The sequence below is a fragment of the Lutra lutra genome, chromosome 5 (assembly GCF_902655055.1).
Source record: "Lutra lutra chromosome 5, mLutLut1.2, whole genome shotgun sequence".
Classification (NCBI taxonomy): domain Eukaryota; kingdom Metazoa; phylum Chordata; class Mammalia; order Carnivora; family Mustelidae; genus Lutra; species Lutra lutra.
Window position 1 is genome coordinate 151,582,137 of NC_062282.1, and position 19,399 is coordinate 151,601,535.

Here is a 19,399-nt window from a genome sequence, read left to right on the forward strand (position 1 = left end):
CATTATGGATTAACACTGGCTGTTTTTCTCAATCCGTGATCCGCTGTTGTGTGTCTCCTATGGTATCTGAGGCGTCCTGAGTGGGATCCCACAAATGTAAAGGGAACAGCAGTGACTCCCTCACACATGTATGTGTTTTCCCCTTATTGTAACATAGCCGAGTTAACTGGATTTACAGACGAGACCATCTACTTTTAATTAAACTGTCCCATATTTATGAGACAAACATCTTAAAAAAAAAAAAAGGCCTGCAAAATAAAGTTAAAAAAAATTGGCAGAACTCACATTTCTACTGCTGTACAAGCTCTTTTTAACAAACAAACAAAAAAACCCTGAACAAAAAAGCCCCCCCAAAACACAAAAGCTAACTAATTGGATTGGGAAACTAAAGCAAAACAGAAATTAACATAAAGACTATTAGAAATACAAACTTATTAGATGCTGTATCAGAGAACACCGAGAGGACGGCGTACCATTCCTAAATACATTACTGGGAATACGTGTGTGTGCACAACCAGGAGTGTCTGTGTCCCCCGCACTGCAGGGACACGTCAGAGTGGGTAACAGTGGACACAAGGAAGCCTGTCAGGAGGCCACAGAGCCGAGAGAGGAGATCAGAGTAGTCTGCAGTGGATGTGGGGAGAAGTGGACACACTGTAGAGACACTTAGGAATCTGGACCAACAAGGCTGCGTGAGTAACTAGATACAGGGGCTGGAGGCCTGCAGAAAGTGTCTCAGTTTCTGGCCTAACAGCCTGGGTAGAAGGTGGTACTGCTGACTGAAACAGCACCCTCAGAGGAGGAACAGAGCTCCGGAGGAACGACAACGAGCTGTCTCGGGCATAGCGGGCCTGAAAGAAAACGGAGGGAGACAACAGTCCCCTCCCGAGCACACAGCCCAGAAAACGCTCTGTGTGCATACACAGTGTGCACGACAGCATGCGAAGCCATGAAAGCCACGTAACAGGCAGCCCATGTGCCCGTCCACAGAGGCACGGCTAAGCTGTGACCAGCTCACGCTCGGACCCACCGACAAAACCACAAACGGTAACAGGAGCTGACCTCACACACTAGCGATGGGAGCAGAAGAGACTTGGCCCAAGAACACAAAGGCACACATACCGAGGCCTACGTGTATCAGGTGAAAACAGGCACAATCTGCGGTCTTCAGTCTGGGGGGGCTGGGGGGTGTCGTGATGGAAAGGGGGCTTCTGGGGATGCTCACGTTCCTGACCAGGCTTGGGGTTATATCAGCGTGCGGGCTACGATAACTCCCCAAGCTGCACTTAGGGCTGCGTGTTTTTCTGTGTGGGTTACAGCCAGCTCAGCCCTCAGGTTAAAGCCCTTCTACGGCACTGATGAACGCCACGACATGGACAGACGCGGAGGACATCAGGCTAAGTGAAAATAAGTCGGTCGCTGGGCACCTGGGTAGCTTCAGTGGGTTAAAGCCTCTGCCTTTGGCTCAGGTCATGATCTCAGGGTCCTGGGATCGAGTTCCGTGTCGGGCTCTCTGCTCAGTGGGGAGCCTGCTTCCCTCCCTCTCTCTATGCCTGCCTCTCTGCCTACTTGTGATCTCTGTCAAATAAACAAAAATAAAATCTTTAAAAAAAAAGAAAAGAAAAGAAGTCAGTCGCAAAATGACATGGTATTCTGTGGGATTCTACCAACAGGACGACGTTCTAGAGCAGACAGATTTTGAGACACAAAGTAGAAGGGCACTTGCCGGGGGCTGGTGGAGGGGGAAAAGGGGAGTTTCTGTTTGGCAAGATGAAGAGTTCTAGAGATCGCCTGCACAACAATGTAGGTACACGCAATACTACCGAACGCTGCATTTAAAGAAGGGTTAAGATGGTAAGTTTCGTATTCTCTGTATTTTACCATAACTAAACATTTAACAAACAAACCAGCGAACCCTTCAGAAATTTTCTATTCTTCTTGAGACAAGGACAAAACTCCTGACACAGCCTAGAAAATACTGACCCACCCTTTCGCCTCTGCTGTATACCACTTTCGCTTAGTCTCTCCATTACTCCTTTCCTTTCCTCCGGTACACCAAAGGTGTTTTGCACCTTCTGGTCTTCATGGAGGATCCCCGGCCCCGAAACCGTCTTCCTCTTCGCGCCCCTCCTAGTTTAGTATCTGCTCATGCGTTAGTCTCAGCATTAACGCTTCTTCAGAGGAACTTTCCCTGACCACCCTGGACTGAGTTGCCGCTCTCATCTACGCCCTCTCGGCATCCTGGTCCTCCCGCCAGGCATCAGTGATAAAGTTACCTGTGTTATCATCTGTTCAATGTCTGTTTTCACCACCAGACCATCCCCGGGCGCTGACTCACTTTGCCTCCCCGCCCAGAAGCCTGCCGGACTGTCTTGTCCTGCCTGCCACACAGTAGGCACTGAATGAGCCTCTGCTGAAAGAGCGTTGGAAGCGACTGCCCCACGAGTTCAGGATTATTGATCCAGATGAGTCACCGTCTGGTGAACCCCAGAAGAGCGACATTACAAAAGTAGCCTGTGTAAACAGCACTCCAGTGTTTACAAGTGATGAAGGTGGATGGTGCAAATTGCGGACGTGCTCAGGAATTGCGGCTCCTTGGCAAAATTTTAAAAGGTATAATTGAAAGAGTAACTGCAGACCCTGAGAAGAGAAGGCTGTCATCACAGGGTGCTAGCACAAGTCCATGCTGTCTGGACGGCAGAATAATGCTGTCCCCCTCCCCTACATGTCCCCACCCTAATCCCTGGGACCTGTAAATATGTTAGGTTATGCTGCATGAGGAAATTAAAAGTTGCTCTTCAGGAGACTTTAAAATAAAGAGATTAGGGGCACCTGGGTGGCTCAGCCGTTAAGCGTCTGCCATCAGTTCAGGTCATGATCCCAGGGTTTTGGGATCAAGCCCCGTATTGGGCTCCATCCTAGGTGGGAAGCCTGCTTCCCCCTCTCCCACTCCCCTTGCTGTGTCCTCCCTCCAGCCCCCCATCAAATAAGTAAATAAAATCTTTTAAAATAAATAAATAAATAGATTACCCTGGACTGCGTGGGTGGGCATAAGGTAATCCCAGGGTCTCTGAAATGTGCAGGAGAGAGGCAGGAGGTCAGATGGAGGAGAGAGCCTGCAGATGCCTCCCTACAGCTTCTGAAGACAGCGGAGGGGCCACAAGCCAAGGAATACAGGCAGCCTCCAAGCTAGAAAAGGGAAAAGAATGGATTCTCCCTCAGAGCCTCTGGGAAGAGTGCAGGATTGCCAGTGCCTTGATTTCAGCCTAGTGAGACCTGATTCTGGGCTTCTCACTTCCTGAACTGCAACAATAAATCTATATTATTTTAAGCCAGCTGGTTTGCAGTGGCAACAGGAAACTAAGCTACTGTGGCTGAGCCATGAAAGATCCACTTCCTCTCCTTCCTTGCCCCAGCTCCTGACCTAGCAAATCCAGAACAGTCAATAAATACCTTGGGGCGCTTGGGTGGCTCAGTGGGTTAAGCCTCTGCCTTCAGCTCAGGTCATGATCTCAGGGTCCTGGGACTGAGCCCCGCATCAGGCTGTCTGCTCGCTGGGGAGCCTGCTTCCCTTCCTCTCTCTCTGCCTGCCTCTCTGCCTACTTGTGATCTGTCAAATAAATAAATAAAAACCTTTGTTCTTTCCCTCAAAACACCTGATTATGTCTTTTATGATATCCTAAGACTGAGAAACAGGCACCCAATGCAAAGTCAATGAAAACTCTGTGATGTGCCCGTGCCCCAGAAGTGCTGATAAATGGAACAAGGTCAACCACCTTGGAAGGTTTTGACCAACACACTATGAGGGTCTGGTCATTCCCATGTTTCAATACCGTATTATGTAGAGCAGGGACCCTTAACTTCGGGTTCCTGGACCCCTTGGGGCTTCAAGAGGTATCTGAACCTTCTAAACCTTACTGAAAATTTTCTGTATTTTCTACATCAATACAAAATTTTTTGGCCAAAAGCTCCATGGCTTTCATTACAGTCTTAAAGGGGCTCCATAAGCCCAGAAGGTTAAGACCTGACTTAGATCCTGAAAGTAGGCTCATCACATTCACTACAGACACAAGGCCACTGGGAAGAGGAAAGACTGTGGGTGAGAATTCAGGACTCAGAGAGTATCTGGAAAGGCTGAGAGAACAGGCTGCGTCTGGTGAAGATAAAATCACATAGCTCAGGGCAGCCACTGACAAAGACTTAGAAGGTTTAATCAACGGTAAGCTCAGTATGAGTCAGTGATTAACGCTACCAAAATAACTTATAGGATTCTAGGCAGGTGTCCAGCACGATGGGAAAAAGCAGCTCTGCTTTCTTCTGCTTTGGTGAAACCAAATGCACGACTATGTCCAGCTGGGTTTTTTCTGTATTCATTCCCTGGGGCTGCCATAACAAATGTCCACATACCTGGTGGCTTCAAATAAGAAATGGATTGTGTGGCAGTTCTGGAGGCCAGAAGTTGAAATCAAAGAGTCAGCAGGGTTGGCTTCTTCTGGAGGCTCAAGGGAGGAAACAGTCGCAAGTCTCTCTCCCAGTTTCTGGGGCTCAACAGCAACCCTTGGCGTGTGCTGGCCGTGGCAGAGTAACTGTGACCTCTGCTTCCCTCTCTCTTCCTGTGGCCTTTTTCCCTCTGTGCCTCTCTGAATCCTCTCCTTTCCTTAAAAGGACACCCACATTGGATTTAGGGCCCACCCTAAGCTACTGTGATCTTATCTCCATCCTTAACTACTTAAATTTGACAAGATCCTATTTCCAAATAAGGTCACACTCTGAGATTCCAGGTGGATATGAACTTTGATGGGACACTATTCAGCCTACTGGAGTGGAGTGCCCATAGACAAGCGCAAACGTTTGCCCATAGACAAACAAACGTTTACGGCACCATATACTTAAGAATGGCTCAAAGAAACAGGGATAGAAAGCCCAAGGGTTAGAGGGCTTGAGTCAAACATGGGAATCAACTACTGCCTACAAATATTTGAACCAATTTTTTTCCCCCAGGTGAAAAACTTCCTCATACTGTTTTCCAGAGCTGAATTGCACGCGGGAGCTGTACAATCACCAGACAGGAATGCTGAGGCTTCGGAGGGGTGGCTAGACTTGAGAATCACTGACAGCCACTGAGCTCGGACATTCGGTAATTCTTCTCCCGTGTCTCTGTCTGCCCCTTTAATTGGCCTTATACAGAACCAAAGAACTGGAAAGCTCCACTGTATGGTGGAGGCAACCACCTTATGGGGGAGGAGGAAGTGGAGGTGGGTGGGACAGCAGCCAGGAGGTAACACATCGTGAAGACATCTCTGGAGCACCAGGAAGTAAAGACGACCAGAGCGGCTTTGGCATGGGGAGCAGCAGCGAGCGGAGCGGTGGGAGCGAGGGAGTCCCCCGCAGCAAGGGGTCCACACTGCCATTCTAAGGACGATGAGAAGACGCTGAAGGGGGTTAAGCAGGGAGTGTTACGATTTCATGTGGAGGCTTCAGGATGATTCTGGCTGCTGTAGGGAGAAAACATTGATGGAAGTTCAGAGAAGAGGCAGAGAGACCAGGAAAGGGCAAGGGGGTAGAGCTGCCTACACTGAGGTGGCAGGAGGGAGAATGGCAAGCTACAGAGAGAGATGCATATTCTGCAGTCCTGCCAGTGGCCTGTGGAGGAAAGATCGGAGGTGGCATGCGAGGGAAGGCAGCAAGGATGACTCCTAGATTCGTTTAAATATTAAGAGCGGACAGTGATGTCATTTACAGAGATGGGGGAGACTGAGGAGCAGGGGGAGCAGACAGGAAGCCAAAAAAAAAAAGTGTCAAAAACTCCCATCTGAGGCTCTTCAATCCGGAGAGGTCCTTGAGACATTTAAGTTGAAGATGCCAAGCAGGCGGAGTTGAATGTGTGACTCAAGGGCTCAGAAGAGATGACCAGGCTGAAGATAAAGGGGAAGAGACGACAGCAGGTCTTGGAGAGAGAGAACCTTGTTGCCTCAGAGAGCTGTCTCACTTCTTTAGAAGAAAATATTTTGGGGGGCGCCTGGCTGGCTTGGAAGAGTGTGTGACTCTTGATCTTGGGGTCGTGAGTTTGAGCCCACAGTGGGTGTAGAGATTGAATAAGTAAAAAAACATAAAAAAGAAAATGTTTTTGGATTACTGAACATTGTGTGCCCATTTGTTTTTGCTTAAATTTGATGTTCTCAACCTTGGTCAGCTGGGCTGTTCAGATTTTCTCCAGCAACGTCCAGCTGCATGGCAACAGGAAGTGCAAAGATGAATGATACGTGGCTCACCCAGGATGGTGATTTTGCCACATGAGTGTGACACAGAATAGAGGAAAAAGGGGCGATTATCATGAAGAATCACAGAATCGACATCAAGTAAGGAGAGAAGTGAGAAGCCCGGAGAGGGCTGAAATAGCTCCAGAGGGGGCCAAGGGACAGGGTCATCCTATGCTCAGTCAAGGCTGAGGCCTTATCACTACTGACTGAGGAGGAAGGGAGCTGCCAGGGAAAAGGGAAACCAACGTAGTAGCTACTCCAATAGCTTCCTCTAGGGTCTATAGACGCAGTGCTGCTTATGAAATAAAATCAGGTAAGTCGATGGGAGCGTTTCCTGATTTCAGAGTCTGTGGTGCCAACTAAGCAGGAACACTCTGGAGACAGTGCTTAGTTTCTGCAGAACCCTACATTCTCCATCAGGGCCCTGGAGCTGCAGAAGGCCGAGGATGCCGGGAAAGCAGGGAGCTTCAACAAGAGGAAAAGGGTTGGGAGCAGAATTCACTTCAAGTGTGGAAAGGGGAAAGAGCAGGATCTCAGTGTCCACACGCAGCCAAGGCAAATTCTCCCAGTGACATACAGGGAAGGGCCCCTGCCCCATTCACTCCAGCGCCCCAAGTCCCAAAAGGCATCCACTTTTAACTTCCATCTGTAGTTCTTCTGGTGGATACCCTCCACAGTTCCAAAAAGGCTTACGGCCATTATTTCACCATTAGACACTGTGGATTTAAGAGGTCACAAATCAAGATTCTGCTCACTGAGATGTCACCATCTTTCCTCTCTCCTGATTCTGTTAGTTCCTGATTCTCCTCTGTGGTTAAACCCTCCCAGCGGCTGCAGCTACAGATGCCCTCCGGAAGGCTCACCTTGTGTGGAGAGACGAAGACACTGGCCCTCAACCGTTCCTGACATGTCTTTTCTCTTCCATTTCTCTACCTTCATCATCTGTTTATAGTGGTATATATATATATATATATATATATATTTTTTTTTTTTTTTTAAAGATTCTCTTTATTTGACAGAAAGAGTACACAAGTAGGCAGAGCATCAGGCAGAGGGAGAAGGAGAAGCAGGCTCCCCACTGAGCAGGGAGCCTGATGTGGGGCTCGATCCCAGAACCCTGGGATCATGACCCAAGCTGAAGGCAGACACTTAACGACTGAGCCATCCAGGCGCACCTATAGTGGTATATTCTTAAGGTTAGTAATGTTTACTTTCTGTTCTACAAGTCACAGACCCTTCTATGCTTTAACTGCAGACTGATTAAACAGTGAAAACCAACAAAACCACTGAAGTATTAATATTGTCATTACAGAAGTGTTACAGAACAGCTGGGCCCTGTGCTAAGATTCCACTTCTCTTTCTAGGATCTGCTAATCGCTCGAAATCATGCCACATTTTACTCGTTTCCCATTTGGACCAAGTACTCTTGGTGTTGGAGTTCCTTTTTTCTTACTAGGGAAAAACATGCCCTTTTCAATAGACAGCTGGTATCTCCTAGTTTCCTACTCTTTCTGAATGTGCTTTGGAATTCATTCCATTCTCCTTGAAGCTAAGGAATAAACAAACAAAACCAACCTGTTGACATGGACTTGTCCCCTTGGGAACTAGGACTTTTCCCTTATGAAGCTTTTGTACTGAAAATTAACAATTTCAAAAGAGAGAGAGAGAGAAAAGAAAATGAGAAATGTCACCCACAATCCAATCAATATAACACAACCAGTTTTATTTTTGCACATTACTTTGAGTCTTTGTCCACTGTAAACAAATTTAACACAGTCACAGCTCAATCATTGTACATTTATTTTTGTAGGATATACGCAACTTTCACGATCCCCTTTAATGGCTGTGTAACATTCCACTGAGTGGATAGATCATAATTTATTAAACCCACTTGGGAAGCAGTACAAAAAAGTGGTTGGAGTGTAGATGCAGCGGCCAGACAGACCCACATCACATCCCAGCTCTGCTGAGCCCCTACGGCCACACGGCTGGCGGGCTCCCTCACCGGCTTCAACCCTTCCAGTGCTCATGACCCAACGCCAACAGCCTACTACGTGCCAGGTCCCACACTAAGCACCGAAAAGACAAGAGTGGACACATGAAGTGCACTCCTGCCCGCAGAAACCAACCAACCAGATGCATCATTTCCCATCACGGAGAGTGCGCTGAATATAAAAGACACCAAGCGAGAGACTGAAGAACCCTAATTCCCCAAACCCGTAACCACCTAGGGCTGTTATTAAAGGCCAGTCCGCATACAGTTCTGGCACAGCTCAGTCCAGTGTGGGACACGCTGTGTGTTAACTGCACGTCTCTGCCCGGGATACACGGATGGCACCAGAGCACAACCCTCGCTCAGCAGCAGCGCACTCACTGCTCTCCTTTCTATCAGTGGAAACCCTCCACTTGGTCAAGTTTGGGTTCGTGACTAGAGGTCTGACGTGGGTCTGGTCTGCATCCGTTTCTTTCCTCATCGTGTTCTTACTTTCTTTTCCCTCCTTGAACAAATGTAGATCTGTAATAGCAGCTCTAACATCCTCATCTGCAACTCTACCATTTGTTCCATTTCTGGGCCTGTTGCTATGGATTGTTTTATCTGTTTCTTAGCATATCTGGTCATTTCTGACTGGATAGTGGTCTTGGATATTTTTATGTTTTTGGGACCCAGATGGCGTTGCATCCCTTTAACTACTGTCAGGCTTTGTTCTGGACCAGTTACTGGGAATCAGTCTGACCCTTTCAAAGTGTGCTTGTAAGCTGTGTTAGGCTTTTATTTAGGGTTAACGTGGCCTTGCTCCATGCCCTGTGCATTAGAGGGTCTCCCTACATTGACTGACGAGAATATGAACTATTCCCAGCCTCGTGAGAACTCCGAGAGTTCTTCTGTCTGCTAATTTCTGACGGCTCTTCATAAAATGTACAGATAAGTACTCAACCAAAGACCTGAGAGGACCCACTGTGGCTCTCCAGAGCTCACTCTGTGCTGCTCCCTCCTCTCTTGTGCTTTCCCTCCTTGCACACCCAAGCCCATTCCAACCCCGTGGCCTCCCTGAGCTCTGAACTCTGTCTCAGCAACTCAAGGAGCCCACCAGGTTCCTTCTGGATTCCCCTTGCTTGCACTGCAACATGGAAACTCTCCAGGTTGAAGGCTGGAGCAGCAAACGGCTCCATTGTTTATTTCCTTTCTCTCAGGGATCACTGTCTTGTGCTCTTTGTTGACCTATTTCTAAAACTGCTGTTTCATAACTTTGTCCGACTTTCTAATCATTTTAGGTAGGGAAGTAAACCCAGTCCCTTTTACCAGCTGGAAAGAGAACTGATCAAGGTTGACTTCAAATTCCACATTTTCAACGAAACCTTTCCAGACTACACGTCCAAACCATTTTCTGTTTCTCTGGTCTTCATGCCATTTACACTGTAGCACACTAACAGAGGCCCTACGGTATACCCTGTCCATCACCCCCCAGCCCCACCTTCCTACAGAGCCTGCCATCAATTTCACTACCAGACCAAACAGCACAAGACAAAATGCAATCCTATAATCCAGTGGCTTGCTAGTGCCAGGCACAGTCCTAGGTGCTGGGCTGAAACAAAGATGCCATTGTCTCTAACTGCCAGGAGTCATAGTCTGGGGCAATTTAGGAATCAAGCCCTCATCCATAAATCCATAACATAGTTTTTCACAGGAAAAACTAAGGTATAAACGAACTTTTAGAAAACAGATTGTCAAACATTTTCTTAAAAGGGGCAGGGACTAAGCTCTTTAGGCTTCCAAGCCACAGACACTCCTGTCACAACCACCCAGTTCAAAAGCCACCCCACACACGTGACCAAAGGGCCACAGCCATCTTCCATAATCTGTTCACAGGAACAGGTGGCTGTCGTCTGCCGACCCCTGCTTCTGAAAAACATCCATGGGGGAAGACAGCCCGCTCCACCTTCCACAATGGCAGGTGCTGGTGGTGTCGCCCAGACAAAGCTGGTCTCAACATGAATGCTGAGCTCCCCCAGGCAGGAAGTGCACACCGTGCCTTCTGCACATACTGTAGGATGCGTGGGACACAAGCACAGAGTAGGTGCTTCTTTTTAAAAAAAATTTTGATTTGAGAGAGATGGCGACAGAGATAACAACAGAGTGCACACAAGCAGGGAAGAGAGGAGGAAGCGGACTCCCCACTGCGCAAGGAGCCTGATGTGGGACTCGATCCCAGGACCCTGGGATCATGACCTGAGCCAAAGGCAGATGCCTAACCCACTGAGCCACCCAGGCGCCCCAGAGCAGGTACTTGAGTACTTTTGTATTTATGCCATTTTGCTTTCAACGAGTTCCCTTTGTCTTATTCAAAACTGCTCCCAACAATGGATACCGCCTTTCACCAGTTAGAATGGTCAAAATTAACAAGACAGTGAACAACAAGTGCTGGAGAGGATGTGGAGAAAGGGAACCCTCTTACACTGTTGGTGGGAATGCAAGTTAGTGCAGCCACTTTGGAAAACAGTGTGGAGGTTCCTTAAGAAATTAAAAATAGAGCTTCCCTATGACCCTGCAATTGCACTACTGGGTATTTACCCCAAAGACACAGATGTAGTGAAAAGAAGGGCTATCTGTACCCCAATGTTCAAAGCAGGAATGGCCACAGCCGCCAAACTGTGGAAAGAGCCAAGATGCCCTTCAACAGATGAATGGATAAGGAAGATGTGGTCTATATATACAATGGAATATTACGCAGCCATCAGAAAAGATGAATACCCAACTTTTGTATCAACATGGACGGGACTGGAAGAGATTACGCTGAGTGAAATAAGTCAAGCAGAGAGAGTCAATTATATGGTTTCACTTATTTGTGGAGCATAAGGAATAACACGGAGGACATTGGGAGATGGAGAGAAGAAGGGTGTTGGGGGACACTGGAGAGGGAGACGAACCCTGAGAGACTGTGGACTCTGAGAAACAAACTGAGGGTTTTGGAGAAGAAGTGGGTGAGGGACTGGGAGGGCCTGGTGGTGGGTATTAAGGAGGGCATGTATTGTATGGAGCACTGGGTGCGATGCATAAACAATGAATCTTGGAATACTGAAAAAATAAAATTAAAACAACAACAACAACAACAACAACAACAAACTGCTCCCAACAGTAAAAAACAAAAAAGCTACAGTTTATAGAAAATAATGTCTCCTGTGTAAGATATTCTAATGATGAAAAAAATACAAACGTTGATGGTCTTGAAAAGCAGTTTCATTTTGTAAACAAGTCAAGACTGTTAAATACTCAAAAGAATCAGCTCTGAGGATTACCCATTCATCCCCCAGATGCCAGGATGTGGCCTCAATCACACTGGACTTTCTCTCTGGAGAATTATCTAAAGAGAGAGTTCACAAGACGAGCACATTAAAAAAGAACTGCCTCAACTCTCTGCTCAGCAGGGAGCCTGCTTCCTCCTCTCTCTCTGCCTGCCTCTCTGCCTGCTTGTGATCTCTCTCTGTCAACTAAATAAATAGAATCTTAAAAAAAAAAAAAAAAAAGAACTGCCTCAAAATAACTTTCAATTGTCAAAATTCAAATCTATCTACAAAAGACATAGATTTGTTACCCTGCACATCTTTTTGTTAGTTGTTCAGTCGAAAAGATAACCTTACAAGACAAATTCTAGAAGTGTTTCAATATCTGTTTTTATTGCTAAATAGGACGTGTGTGGATATGTGTACACACACGAGGCCGTGTGACTGGTTTGAGAAGAACCACGCTCCTTTATAGGTGTATGCTGGCAGGTTCTTCAAGAAGAGTTGCAGTCACACTTTGATAAAGGTGGGGACTCTGAGAAGTCATTTCATCTGTCCTTCCTTCAAAGGAAGGATTTTTCTTTCATAACGTTCAAAACAATTCTGTGTTCTGTCCATCTTTTAAAACTCATATGTAGAACTAAACATAAATGAGAGGTGGGCCTGGCCTCTATGAAGCGGGACCAGTGCTGGCCAGGATCCAGATGCTCAGATACACGGAGACTAGAGACGGCCCCTCCTAGGAAAGGCAACTAAGCCTTATCTCCCTTCAACACCCTTCGATGCGGCTGATTTTTTTTTTTTTAACTAAAATTCAGGACTATTTATTCATGCCCATTAACTTTTTTCTTAGTTTCAGTTCATTTAGTTTCAAACTATTCCACACAGTGAGATCCTCAGGATTCTGAAGACCAATAATATATCATTTAAATATGCCACGTCTTTATCAGAATCACTGTCACAGCATCAAAGATCTTCACAATATGAACAGCAGGAGGAAAAACTGAAGGCAGCAAATATGAACAACACTGATGAAAAGCTTTGCCATTAAGAGAAACAGAGAAATGGAATGGTAGCAGGATGGATATTTGGTGGGAAGGACAAATGTTTTTTTAAAAATATTCAAATACTGGGGCGCCTGGGTGGCTCCGTGGGTTAAAGCCTCTGCCTTCGGCTCAGGGCACGATCCCAGAGTCCTGGGATTGAGCCCCACATCATCCTGGGATCAAGCCCCACATCGGGCTCTCTGCTCAGCAGGGAGCCTGCTTCCTCCTCTCTCTATGCCTGCCTCTCTGCCTACTTGTGATCTCTGTCAAATAAATAAATAAAATCTTAAAAAAAAATTCAAATATTATATGACAACGGATCATCCAAAAGTGAAGGGAAAATACAGTATGTAAAACCATTTTCTAGATTGTAAAATTCAAGATAGAGGCACCTGAGTGGATCAGTCAGTTAAGCATCTGCCTTCAGCTCATGTCATGATCCCGGGGTCCTGGGATCGAGCCCCAGATCAGGCTCCCTGCTTGTAGAGAGTCTGCCTCCCCTCACCCATGCTCTCTCTCAAATACATCTTTAAAAAATTATAAAATTCAATATAAATATAATTTATTGTATATAGCTCCTTTATCTGCTTGCTTGGTTATTTACATTAAAGTCTGGTTTTTAGAACTTCCAGCTCCTTTTGAATTCTCTTTCCTTTCAGAGTCCCTGCTCCCAGGATCATACCCATTTTTCCTCTGAATATTTTGAAACCTCTATCTCCAGCAGCCCCTGCCTTTGCCATTATGAATGAATTCCAACATTACATGACCGCTTTCGTCCAAGGCCTTATTTCCACATCAATCTCCTTCACTCTTCATCAGAATTTTAAAAGCCATGTTCAGGTTTAATGGATTCATCGCACAGAATCACTTTCTTAAACCTAAGTATTTTTAAAAAAATGTTATTGTATCTGTACAGTCAGCAAGACCCCCTTCCCCCAACAAGCTGAACATTTGTTAAGACTGTTCTCTCAGGCTTTAACAACCAATCCTCAAATTTTCTACGCAAAGCAAAAAGTGGCTGACACCAGATTCTTCCCACCAGCACATCTGCAGACACAATGACATCATCAACGCAGGGCCTTCTCCTTCCCAACCCCCCACCCCAGGCTCAGACAAAAAGTTAGTGTGCGCGCACACAGAGCACAGTTACAAGGTCTGCCCCACCGCAGGCACGAGCGAGAGGCTTTACACTTGCTTCCAGCTCTAAGCTCACCCTTTTGAGTAAATTAGTAATAAGAAAGCAAATGGAATCTGCAAATACAAGACAGGTCCTTTCAAAAGCCCATTTCTTTTTTTTTTTTTTTTTTAAGATTTTATTTATTTGTCAGAGAGAGAGGGAGAGAGAGCGAGCACAGGCAGACAGAAAGGCAGGCAGAGGGAGAAGCAGGCTCCCCGCCGAGCAAGGAGCCCGATGTGGGACTTGATCCCAGGACGCTAGGATCATGACCTGAGCCGAAGGCAGCTGCTCAACCAACTGAGCCACCCAGGCATCCCAAGCCCATTTCTAAAAATGAATTCCGTCTCAGTTACAATGTGAAATTCGTTAGCACCAGACAAATGAAATCTCCATTTACAAATGCATTCTATGTAATGACAAAGAATAGATTTTCAAAGTGGAACACTTACTGTTTTATAAACTGTAACCTTCCCAAAATGTACTTTGAAAATACCAAAGCACCGAGAAAGAAAAAGCTGCCTACTTATCCTTTAAGGACATAGTGCAAATAAATTTTGATCAGGAATTCATACATGCCTAATTGATAATAGCACTATGAAATAAGACAGGTTTCTAGTATTTCACCAATCAAGTCATAGATTTAAAATGAGTCACAATGTTAAGCTCTAGGAAAATGTGAAGTTATTTTGTCTTTATGTTCCTTACTACCAAACACTTATCCTCAAAATGCATTTTCATTAATTTCACATCTAGGGATTCCTGGCTGGCTTAGGGGGCAGAGCATATGACTCCTATCTCGGGGTAGTGAATTCAAGCCCCATGTTTGGTACAGAGCCGAAGGAGGGGAAGAAAAGAGAAGGAAAGGGAAAGGAAATGAAAAGAAGAGAAGGGAAGGAAGGAAGGGAAGGGAGATTGATTCACATCTATTGCCCACAGCTGCTTTTGCCAGGAATTCTGTCTCATAACTTTTTCGATTGTGTGATTTGAATATCACTTTACTGTCAATACACGGTAAGTCCTCAACAAACATGCTAAGAATTCTCTTCAATTCAAAATAATAAGAGCATAAATACCACGAGAATTGCATTATTTTTTCTTAAAATACAAAATTTTGAAACCGACTAAATCAAGAATAACGACTTTCTCTTTTTCCTGAGATATAATTGATGTAAGCTATTTCTTTTTTTTTTTTAAAGATTTTATTTATTTATTTGACAGATAGAGATCACAAGTAGGCAGAGAGGCAGGCAGAGAGAGAGAGAGGAGGAGGCAGGTTCCCTGCTGAGCAGAGAGCCCAATGTGGGGTCCGATGTGGGGCTCGATGTGGGGCTCAATGTGGGGCTCGATGTGGGGCTCCATGTGGGGCTCGATCCTAGGACACTGGGACCATGACCTGAGCCGAAGGCAGAGGCTTTAACCCACTGAGCCACCCAGGCGCCCCTAAGCTATTTCTTAAACATGGGTAATTTTAACAGGTTTATACCACCATTGTTGTTTTTAAGACAGACTCCTAAGTCCCTGTTGCAAAAGCAGGAAAATGTCTTGGACTTCATGATTTACAGGTAAACTGATTTATAAAAGGCCCTTACTAGTGCTTCAGGAATAAGAGAGATTTTTATCTGTTTTGTTCACTGCTGTTGCCCCTCTGTCTCCCCAGTGGTACAAAGATTTCAATTAGTATTTGCTGGACTGAAAGCGCATAAGTGCGCAGATCCTTAGTAGGAAGTCAGATCCAAACCACCTGTAGGATCTCACCATGCACACCATGAGAACGTAGAGCAACCTCACGTACAAAAAGATGAGCTCCTAGAGGATGGAGAAGGGGAAGGGAAGACAGACACCTAAGGAAACTGACCCCAGACTCAGCCTTTACACACTGCCCCCAATGTGTTCACTTCGATGGGGCGTCTAAAACCTCACCAATTTAGACATCCATTAGATTAACAGTTTGCTCTTTTTAATAATGGAGGAACCATGGGCACCTGGGTGGCTCAGTCAGTTAAAATCATTCAACTCTTGGGGAGCCTGGGTGGCTCAGTGGGTTAAAGCCTCTGCCTTCGGCTCGGGTCATGATCCCAGGATCCTGGGATCGAGTCCCGAATCGGAGACTCTGCTCAGCAGGGAGCCTGCTTCCTCCTCTCTCTCTGCCTGCTTCTCTGCCTACTTGTGATCTCCGTCTGTCAAATAAATAAATAAAATCTTAAAAAAAAAATCATCCAACTCTTGATCTCAACTCAAGCCTTGATCTAAGGGTCGTAAGTTCAAGCCCAGTGTCCAGCTCCATGCTGGGCGTGGAGCCTACTTTAAAAAAAAAAACACAGGAACCATTTACACCTCTCAACAACCTTACTGAGACAAGTATGTCATCACTCCATTTTGCTGAAATGAAAAAACTAAGGTCATGCAGCCGATTTACTTTCCTATGTTACAAAGTATGTATATGTACAGCCAGGCTCAAAACCTTGAATCCCACAGTGATGCTACCTCCCCAGGGACAAGGGAATGGGGCTAAACCTTCACTCACACATCCGCTGCATGTGAGCTCCCAACACCCTTGTACTCCAACACCTAAAACAAGCTTTCTCAAAGAGAGGGCTTTTGTTTGGGGTGACAAGGAAGCAACAAGTAGTTTTAAAACGTGGAACCCTCTGGAGGAAAGAGTCTAAACCTGAGGATAGTGGATTTAGGGTGCCAGAGGGAACCAAGCCCCAAAGGAAAACCACAGATTTCAAAACACAGCCCAGGGCCTGCTCTTGCTCCAGAACAGCTTGCCTCTCTCTCTCTCTTCCTCTTCCTCCCCTTCCACGTGACCCTCACGGTTCTCAGCACCAGAAAATAGGCTGCCATTGTTAGTGCCACAGTTTGGCAACACTGTGTGATCCAACTACAGTGACTGGCACAGATCAGGGACACAAATATTTACTAAATGAACCAAAGACCAAAGTTGTTTCTGAGGGCACGCAGGGACCCTAACTGCCATTTTTAAGGAAGGGAAGATGAGAACGTACTTGAGGCACCTGACTGTTGGGTGTTACAAGGGAAGTTTTAAAGGGCAGGTCCACACGAGCGGGAGGCGGGCAAGCTACTGCCAAAGCCCCGCAAGATTCTCTGTCCTCGGCCAGTATGCGAACATCTTGGCACACAAACACAGATCTCGTTAGAGGCATGATGTTTTAATATTTAAACTATAAGAACAAACACCATTACCTTATTTAGGCTGCCTTGTTTAGGTCATCTTAACATGAATGGCAGTTTAAAAAAAAAAAATCCCCTCTCAGCATTCTCAGGATGAGTGAGGGGGAGAAGATAGCAGACATTTTCCAAAAAGTTGGCAGTGGGGAGGAAAAAAAAAAACACAAAAAACCACCCACAGAAAATATCAGAAGGAAGAAAGTTCCCTTTAAAACATAGCCAGTGATGTATACAAACATTTGTTTCGTACCAAATAATCAGAGCCTGCTGTGCTTTTAGGAAGACACGAGAGTAAGCCAAATGGCTTCAAAAACAATTCTTGAAAATTTTATCTATTTGCCCTGCGGTCAGCACCCGTGCCCTGAAGACCTGGCTACCAGTCCTAATCGGTATCAGATTTTCCCTAATGTGAGGTTTCCAGGCGTCGAATTACAGTCAAACTCCTGGGGCACAGCAGGAGCCAGAAGCAACAGGGAAGATACGGGTTTTCCTTCTCCAACACCCCCCCCCCACTTGCCACTTGAGAAAAACGGCACGTTTCCACGTGAGAAAGGGGCCTGGTCCTCCGAGGGCCAGCGCCGCGCTAAGTCTGGGATTTCGGGCGCAAACCTGCGGGTTCAGAACCGGCGGGGGAACACCTCCTCCGCCAGGAATCAGTGGTGCGCTCCTCCCCCGCCGCCTTTGTCTCAACTGTCCCCGCAAACTCGCAGGCCGATGCCCTCCCGTAAACAGGCCCCCTCCACGTAAAGGACGGTTTTCCGAGTCCTCCGAGGAGAGGAGGCGAGCCCCCAGCCGCCGCGGGAGCCCCACCGCCAGCCGCCGAGCAGGCCGGGCTGCACCACGACCGAAGCCGCGGCCCCGAGGCCGCCGGCCGAGCGGAGCGGCGAGCCCGGCCGGGGTGGGGGCGCCGCGTCCGCCGCCCCCGCGCCTCAGCTCCCCCGTCGCCCGCCCCCGCGCCCCCCGCTCCCGGCCTCCGCTCTCCGCCGCCCGGCACTCACCGCCGTGGATGGGCAGCGGCGCCAGCACCTGGCCGCGGACCTCGGCCTTGGGCGAGTCGAGCCCGTAGCGCCCGCGGTCGATGCGGAACGTGAGCGGGGCGCCGCGGCCGGGCTCCTGCACCGTCACGTTGATGAGCGCCGTGTAGTACTCCTGGCTCGCGTTGTCCGCCCGCGCCGGCCACAGGCTGCAGGTCAGCAGAGCGAGCGCGGCGAGCCGGGCCGGGCCCGCCCGCGCCGCGCCGCTCATCGTCCCTCCGGCCGCCGCCGCCGCCGCCGCTCGCGGACCGGGCTCCGGGGCCGGCGCCGAGAGGCGGGGCGGGCGCGGCCAGCGCTGTGGCGGGAGCGCGCGCGCGCGGCCTGAGCGCGGCCGGGCACCAGCACGGCCCTCCTCGTCGCCGCGGCCCCGCCGCTCGCCGCCCTCACGTCCGCGGCGCGCCCGCGGGGACGCGCCCATGGGTCCCCGGGCGAGGACGGCGGCTCAGGCCGCGCGCGGTTCTCTCCTCGGGGCCCCTCTGGGGCCGTGGGGACGGGCCCACTCCATTTCCCCGGGGATGGTCCCGCCGAGTCTGGGGCGCCTTGCCTGAAAGCGGCGGGAGGTTTGGGGGGGCGGCTCCGGGACGATGTGCCCGAAGGAGGGTCTGTGGAGCACAAAGTCCCGCTAGCCCCGCGGACGCGTCCGGCGCGCGCTCGCCGCCGCTCCGCCCAGCCCCTCTCCCCCGCGGCCTAGCGGCAACGCGCAGGCCTGAGGCGCAGCTCCGCCCCCGCGCGCATGCGTGCGAGGCTCTGCCCGCTCCCGCCCGCCCGCACGAGGGTGCGAGCTGCGCCGAGCGCTGTCCGTGTGGCTGGCATGATGGGCGCGGGGCCTGGAGCCTGGGAGCTTTCCAAAGGCTGCGGAAAAGTTTGCAACGAGAATGCCAAAGAAAAGCAGTTCGAACTTTACAATTAATTAAAAAAAGTAGATGTCTAAGAGATTCCACCTTTCAGCCGGTCCGCTGCAAGCCATATAATGGACATCCCGGCGCGCAGGGGAGTGGATGTGGTTTGCAAAGGGTCATGGGGGGCCCACAACACCCAGAACTGTAAGGGCACCTGTGTGGTTGAGAAAGCTCTCTACAGACGAGACCAAACCTCTGGAGTCCCTGGACAAGGAGCAGATCGTGCGGAGACCTGCCCAGCCCCCAGCACAAACACCTTGTCACTTAGGCTGTGCACCCTTCTAAAGCATAGACGAAAAGGAGGGGTGCGTCTTGTGTCAGCTGTGGCTGAATCCAGGAGCTTATAGAGTACCGGGCAGTGTCGTTATTATGGTTCCGAGGTGAGGAGGAAGGATAGCATCTCCTGACCAGCCAGGCCTGGATCCTCTGAATCCTGTAGTGGGAAGGGATAGAGTCAACCTCGCCCAACCAAATATACGGAATATCCCAGAAAGAGGCAGCTTCCCAAAGG

At 48.4% G+C, this 19,399-nt stretch overlaps 1 protein-coding gene across 4 annotated transcripts in view; it reads right to left on the bottom strand.

Annotated features, from left to right (window-relative positions):
• Positions 1-18,667, bottom strand: part of RNF130 (ring finger protein 130) — a 142,166-nt gene extending 123,499 nt beyond the window's left edge. For 2 of the 4 annotated variants that reach the window (XR_007127346.1, XM_047729214.1), the window contains exon 1: positions 17,954-18,667. Coding sequence is in view for 3 of the 4 variants with exons in the window: in XM_047729214.1 (XP_047585170.1) it covers positions 17,954-18,407 (454 nt within the window). In the remaining variant the exon portion in view is untranslated. The remainder of the gene's footprint in view (positions 1-17,953) is intronic. The other 2 variants (XM_047729215.1, XM_047729213.1) reach the window with 2 other exon arrangements.
• Between the last annotated feature and the right edge of the window lie 732 nt (positions 18,668-19,399).